Here is a 7956-nt window from a genome sequence, read left to right on the forward strand (position 1 = left end):
TCAATCCTTTGGTATATTGTAAATTGGATAAAATAAGACAAGTAATATTATAAGCAATAATGTTGGACAAAATTTCTAGAAGATTGATTAAATATACTCACTGATGTCCTTTATACTGTAACACGTTTTATGCAGGGTTCCTGAATAAAACTCGAGGCCGATAATGGCGAATATCACGATGGCGAAGAGTACCAGCAAGCCGATCTGCAGAAGCGGCGCCATCGCCTTAATGATAGACTTGAGCACCACCTGAAGACCTATTCGCAAAAAAATCGCCGAGGAGTAAGTAAGCTTAACCACTATTTTTACAAAATCAATAGAATTCTATCCTCAATATTTTCGTGCATTATCGCTGATGTCATTGTCCGAGAAATTATACGTAATTTTTTAAATATAAAATTAATATTTGATGAAAACCATAAGATTAACTTTTAGTAACAAATATATAGAATAATATTCTTTCTTTTGATGGCATTTAATAACGATTTACAAGTTAAAAAAGTTGTTTAAGTTTTGTAATATTGTCATAAAAATTATTTTAGACTTCATAATGACTTGAAGTAATCCAATTCTTAAAAAATGTGCTTTTAATACTCGAAATGATTCTGCGTCTAAGGATTAGAATACCTCCGCCACATCTAAATACAACATCGAGTTCTGAATAGTACCTATCCGAACAATACTACTAACATAAAACGAACAATTCAACAGAAAGCATCCTACGGGCAATATAGATAAATATATTTACGATTAAATGTAACTAACTCTGATCTACTTGACTTTATATAATTAATTAATTCACTTCTTATTAAATCTATTAGCCACTATTTGAGAAATAAGTATTGCGGCGAATCGTATTCGATCTTCGAGGTATCCAAATCTCAGACATGAAAAAGTTTCGAATCGTAAGCATTCATTATTCATTATAAAGTAAATTTTCTCGAGCAACGAGATCGTATTATTTTTGCACGTTTAGCGCCAAAATGTATTCATCTAAAAAAGATATATCATATTTGAAATATTTTTCAAATTAATACTTTCTTATTCAAACGTGCATACGCAATAGCAGTAGAATATCTAATGAAATGAAACATTCAGCGCTAAATGTACTTTTAGCCCGAACTCACACCTTTATCTATACAGCATGCATGCATAATGTATCCTCGATAATAATTTAACAATCGAGATGATTATTCATTCAAAACAGATGTAAGATTCATTTACATAATGAACTTCAAAAACAATTTTTTACGTTAAGTTTAAACTGCAAATATCTATTGTTAAGGTGTGAGTATCTATTTTGCGCGTTATTTACGACGATCTCGCCGGGGATTTCGTTTACAACGGGGCCTCCCCAGACGCGAGACTTCTTTGAATTTTCTCAGCAGCAGAACTGCTTGAGTTCGAAAAAATCGATCGCTTTCCAATTTGTACTAATGCGCTACTCACTCGGTATGCCGGAGACAAGTTTGAGCGGTCGCAACACGCGTATTGCACGCAACGTGCGCAGATCCATATCCAGGTCTTTGCCTTGCGACGTGATGATCCTGCCCCAAAAACACACACACCCCGCCACACTTTACTACTTACTACTCTATTACACTAATACTCTATTACACTAATACTCTTAAGTACTTATACTACGTCCACTAGATGGTTAACTAGCGTTCTTTCTAGCCTGGGAAGATAATGCTATCAGGACGATCGGATAAAATTTTTGTATGTAGAAGATCAAAGAACTCTGGTAAATTAAACTTTGAGAGCGCAAAATGGATATAAATAGCAGATATCTATAACAGAATATCTGTCCATGATGAATCCCAAATGAATCATATCATTTAACAAAAAAGTACTTAATTTAAAAAATGTTTGAAGTTTAAAAGAGAGATTTTAAAAAAAGGATAGGGCAACTTTATTTCTGTATTGCGGTTAAGCAAATATCAAATTTATATAATTTTTTTCATTTATTCGTTATAATATAATATCAATTTAAAAGAAATCAATAATAATCTCTATCTATATTAATATATTTTAATACACTATTTTTAAAGAAACATTATTAAAGTATGTCGATATATAATCACAACTTTAAATTGTAAAAATAATTAATAATATCGTGATTTTTTTGAATTTTTAAGATGTGCTGGGAATATATATATATTCCTCTATTTTATTAAATTTAACGCTATACTAAAATATAAATGTCTGACATAGGGCAATGTTCTACTGAAAAGGGCGCTGCGAAAGAATAGGATCGATGTATAGGCATGTAAACATATCTATCTGTATGTATATATATATATATATATACGTACATTCTATGTATATACGTAGACTATGTAAAATACAGTATATCTAGGTCTAGGAGAATGTAAAACGCTGAGACAAGCTAGTGATAGTGGCTATAATCACACCTAAACTCAGCGCTCGTTTCTCGAAGATATCAGTTCACCGTACGGTCATCGACCGCTACTTATCTATTTCTGACTCTTGCCAATAGCAGAAGCTTTTCGAAAAGATTCATCTCAATCCATAAAAAAAACAGATAAGTATGTGTTAAATTTTTTCTACACTGACAACGAATTCGAAAAACTTTATATTTCTTCTATTCTGACATCATAAATATTCTTCGATTAGGACCAAGAAAAAAAATAATTTAATTCTATATTTTAAAAATATCAAAATTGAACCTAAAACATCTCAAATATCGTTGTTATGAAACCATTAAATATTGTTTCAGCAACATTCAATAGAGTCTTGAGTCTTTTTAATTTTGAAAATAGAATAGATAAAAAACATTTTCATTTCAATTTTGAAGATAGATTACATAAGAGTAACGAAAATTACAAAATAAAAAAAGTAGATTTCTGAAATAGCTAAATATCTGAGGCTAAAGTCTTACGACTTTTCAAATGCTTTTCCATTAAAATGTCAATTAATTTCTGCGCTATAAACAGAAAACCTCCACTGTTAATAATACTAATGATGAAAATGGTAAATAAAAACTAAACTAGCTTGTAATAAAATTGATAGAAGCGAAAATTATTAATCCTAGCAATATAAATTGGAAAAGAGTGACCATCTTCTAGAATTATAGACACTCGCAAAGCAACGATTCGATCTGTCGTGAATATCTAAGGAAACGAATTTTAACGGATTCGCAGCTGAACACGTTATCTGCTCTAGGACACGTATTCACTTAACAATGTATAGTCGTCTCTATTATTTAGCGCAACTGCAGCTAAAGATAGCTAATCGCTAAATATAGGCACTCTGTGGGTCATCACATATGTGTGCGTGTGTGTGTTTTCTTTTTTCCCCTGTCCACCTGTTCGTAAGTGCGCATCCTCGATGTACGGAATTGGAGACGATTGATTCCCAAATCGTCATTGCTTTCCGAAAAGAAAATATTTTCGAAATATTGAGCTACTGAGAAGTAAATTGATTCTTCCTATACAGACGATCAAATTGCTTCTTAACACTTAAAGAAATAATGGTTAATTCTAAAATTAGCGATTAAACGAAATGCTTAAATTGCTTTCTACGTGTTCATTTTTCTACATATACAGAACGAATTAGAGTTATTATAAATGTGTAGAAATATAAGAAAAGCTATGGTTACTTTATCTATATGCTATATTGTTGCAAAAAAACATAATTACAATTGTTTTTATTATATTTAATGATTATTATTATTATCGTTATCGTTTTTCTAAAATATAATTCTTTATCTGTCAGCAAAAATTTAATCAAAAGAACTTAATATTGGATAAAAAATATTTTATATATTAAACACAATATTAAACTTATTTATTTATATACACTGCCGTTCAAAAATTTCAGCATACTATTTATGGAAATTTCGTAATATAAAAAATATGATATAGAATATGAATACAGTTTGCATACATTATGTTTTAAATTTATTATTATATATTTTTACTAAAATTAAAAAGAGAATTTATTTTCTTTTTTAGTTTTTTTACATTCTTCAAGTTTAATCTCCTTGAATTTTGATAACAAAAGCCAAACTTTTGACATTCTGTCAACAAGTTCTTCAAGTATCCTAATCAAAGATTTATATTCAATCTGGCGCTCTACGAGAATGTATTGTTTCCATTCTCCTATTATTAGTCATCGTGCTATCCAAATGTTTATCGTCTAGCGCAAAATTTGAATTCACAAACATATTATTTGTTTTTTTTTTAAATTTACTTATAATTTTGTTTATAATTATTTTTCGGCTTTTTGTGATTTTCTGAATCTTCTATGCTCGAAAATAAGAGAATATATATTAATAAATTATATAATATTTGAGAGTCTCCGATTTAAATTATTTTATGTTTTAATTATTAAATATATATTATATTATAATTTTATATTTAAAAAATGGATTTATTAACACAAAAACATAAGACTGAAATTTTTGAGTGATAGAGTAGATCTATGTATATAGACGAAATACACAGCGTAAACACACAGAGAAAATTCATATAAAAATTTATAGAAATATGTAAATTATATTATATATTATTCAACATATATATATATATATATATATAGATTATGAAATGAGAGCTAACTGAGAGCCATCACTAACTCTAACTTTATCAAATGATCTAAGACACCCATAGCCTCTAAGCGAAAGTTAATAAAAACGTACATATGACGTTATATTACGCAATTAGAAGACTAACGCAGGAGGCTAGAAGGACGGGAACTAATAATATATATAGATATATGTATAGTTCAAGTCGATACTGCTTTTGCTTGCCAGAACTAGACGTCATATCAGGAATAACTAAAGCAGCGGAATCGGCCAAAATTGAAGGGATCGAGCTAAATTTCGGCGTCGAAAAGACATTAAAACTATTGTTTGTAACTATTGAGAATCGCACACAGATTGCCAGGGACACAATATGAAAGGATAGAGGATTAAAAGAGGAACAGAAGGCTGATCATTTGCTCGACTTGTTAGCTCGACTAACTGGCAGAAATTTTGTTCTTTGAGTATTTGTTAGTCGCTCCTGCTCTTTCACAGAACTCTGACTGACTCACTTGGAATTTTCGAAACCAGCTTTAGCGGTCTGAGGACCCTGAAGGAACGTAGCATACGTAGGTCGACTTCCACGTTTGTTTCGGCGAACACGGTCATCGACCTAATCCAAGAATTACTCTAGAATCTATCTGACCAACGAGTATGGCAATCGGCGTATTTCCTTAATTCCTATAGCTGGGGAAACCAGTTTTCGGATTATGCCAAAATATCAAAATTTTCCGAAAGATTGCGTAATAACAATCGCTATGCTTTTGATTAGAGAGATAATGCTTATATAACAATTATTAACCCATTATTATATGTATAAAAGCATGTATACGTAATAAATTAATTTATTACTGTATTAAATTTTTAGAAAAAAAATGAAATCACTTTTTTATCATGTAGATAGATAAAATTTTGCTATATTACACATACTAATTACGTCAGCAAGGCATAAAGTATCTCATTTAACAATATTAGTCAAACTGATTCCTCCAACATCTTGTTTCCTCATAAGGATGTAATTAGGGAAAGAGGTTTATTTTGCCGCTCGCTTCAGCCGCAAATTAATTAATAGGTGAAACAATGTTTGCTCTCTTGAATAATCAATATTAATGATCTGTCCTATATTTGTGTGAGTAAATGTAAATGTATGTAGGAGAATGTAATAACGATTTTTGCAGCAGATTTTAAATAGGAACAAACAGAAAAGTCGTTTATTATTTCATATAAACATTATGATATTAATTTATAAGGTCTTTCATAACATCAGTATATCAATGAAAAGTAGAGTTGACGATTATCCGTTTATCCGGATATTCAAGATAGAAATAGATCCGAAATAAAATATCCGATTGAAGAGAATTTTTCAAATCCAAATGTTTCCAATTGTTTAGATACCCGAACCGTTAAAATTTAAAATGATTTACCATTCATTATTCGGATTATGGATCTCTCATATTTTTTTCTATGCATACAGGATGTGTATGTACGTATGAGAGAACGAAAGAGTGAAAACGCGAGAGAAGGGGGGGGGGGGAGATGAGCGTGAAAAAGGACAAGAAACAGAGAGCAAGAAATACAGAGCAAGAAAGCAAAAGAGGGAAACTTTATATATTTATTTTGGTTTATATATTAATATACGCTAAATATACTTTTACATATTAATACAATTTTAATTTTAATTTAATATAATTTTAATTAACTAAATAGATTCTGTTTTTATTATTAACAAAGTATAATAGAGTTAGTTTCTGAAAAATAAGGGGATGTCGCTTTAAGAAACCTATATCAGCGATTTTCCTCTAGTGAAATCTGTAATTTAATCAGAAACCGGATTTTTATGAGATAATGGATTCGAAAGATTGGGCCCGGACAGATTCGGATATCTGAATCCGGATCCGCAAAGTATTGTATTTCAATATTCGGGTATAAAATTCGGATAATATTACTACCGGATACCCGGATTTCTACAGATCCAAGCGAAATCGTCAACGTTAATGAAAAGAATTCACAATCTTGGAAAATCTTTTTTCTCCAAGAACATATAAAATGTTGAAGATTGATAGAAGACTGATAGAAAATTACTGGTAGAAAGGAAGTAAGAATAGAAAAAGGAAAAATGGTGGACAAAGGGAGAGATTTTACTGACAAAAGTAAGCATTCGATTCTCACCCGGTCACCACGACGAAGAAGTCCATGATGTTCCAGATGTTGCGCAGGTATGAGCCGCGGTGGAGGACGAAGCCGAGGGCAATAATTTTGAGGCTCGCCTCGACGCAGAAGATCGCGAGGAAGTACATCTCCGAGGACTCGAGCGACTGTGCGAGTACGGTCTTGTCCTGCCTCGGCAGGTGCTCCTCGAGGGCGAGAACCACGCAATTGGCGATGATGGTGAGCAGGACGGCGTACTCGAAGGGCGGCCACTCGATGACACCGCGTACCTTCGATCGTATCCAATTATCTTCCGAAAGAATAAACAACGATGTGGTGCCCTTGCCGCCTCCCCCACCGCCACCGCCTCCCCCTCCACCTTGATCCCGGCCTGGCGCCATGTCCACCAGACCAGGTACCTGAAAATGCCGATGTTCTATTAAAAAAACTTCGAAAAAGAGAAAGAGAGAGACTTCCAAAAATGAATTATAATACAATAAAGTTTACAAAATGAAATAAAAAATTTTAAAAGTAACATATTCTAAGAAACATATTCGAAGAAAAGTAACATATTCTAGTCCCTTCTCGATCAGAGTATCAATCATGCAACTTTTCTCTACAATGGAAGCGTGAAAAGTGAAAATTTTTACGTATGTACGAACATAATACATACATGCATACAAAAAAAAATATTTCACTTTTCACATTTCCGCCTTAGAGAAAAAGTTATATGATCAATACTCTGAACTGTATTTTTTTGTTGTTACTTCCATTGACGACACTGCTTACCTGCCATTATGCATTGCGTACCACGATTGGCCTTCTCGGGCATGTAGGAATAACCCGATCGCGCGGTTTGCTGTCCGGTATATCACGTGCATCATTAGGTCTGTTCGCGTTACATGAAATTCCCAAATATTTGTTATTGCACTTAAAATGAGATAGATATATATGGCCTTGAAAAGAGAGAAAGCAAAGATGCCGAATGCCAAAAGTGAAAGCAACGCGAACAGATCTAATGGTAAAGTTCTAGATCTACCAAAATAGCGTATAGATCCTTCATTTTTGATTTACTAACCACTCTATATCAATAATACCAACGGTTATTGGATTACAAACAACTAGATCGAAATGACAATCGAAATAGTCAATAGGAAATATTTTTACCAGGGATTATATAAATAAATATAATTACAATTATATTACGATAATTATAATTATAATTACAATCGTAATATATTTTTAATTATATTTATTTGTAT

The 7956-nt window shown here is 31.8% G+C and overlaps 1 protein-coding gene across 1 annotated transcript in view; it reads right to left on the minus strand.

The window, feature by feature from the left end:
- Nucleotides 1–7104, minus strand: part of LOC108691819 (voltage-dependent calcium channel type A subunit alpha-1) — a 54521-nt gene extending 47417 nt beyond the window's left edge. Inside the window, exons 1-3 of the mRNA XM_018199733.1 lie at nucleotides 6716–7104; nucleotides 1450–1547; nucleotides 102–257 (exon numbers count right to left, since the gene is read on the minus strand). Coding sequence (XP_018055222.1) covers nucleotides 102–257; nucleotides 1450–1547; nucleotides 6716–7095 — 634 coding nt within the window. The 5' untranslated portion in view covers nucleotides 7096–7104. The remainder of the gene's footprint in view (nucleotides 1–101; nucleotides 258–1449; nucleotides 1548–6715) is intronic.
- Between the last annotated feature and the right edge of the window lie 852 nt (nucleotides 7105–7956).

Source organism: Atta colombica, unplaced genomic scaffold, assembly GCF_001594045.1.
Source record: "Atta colombica isolate Treedump-2 unplaced genomic scaffold, Acol1.0 scaffold52, whole genome shotgun sequence".
In the NCBI taxonomy this organism is placed as follows: domain Eukaryota; kingdom Metazoa; phylum Arthropoda; class Insecta; order Hymenoptera; family Formicidae; genus Atta; species Atta colombica.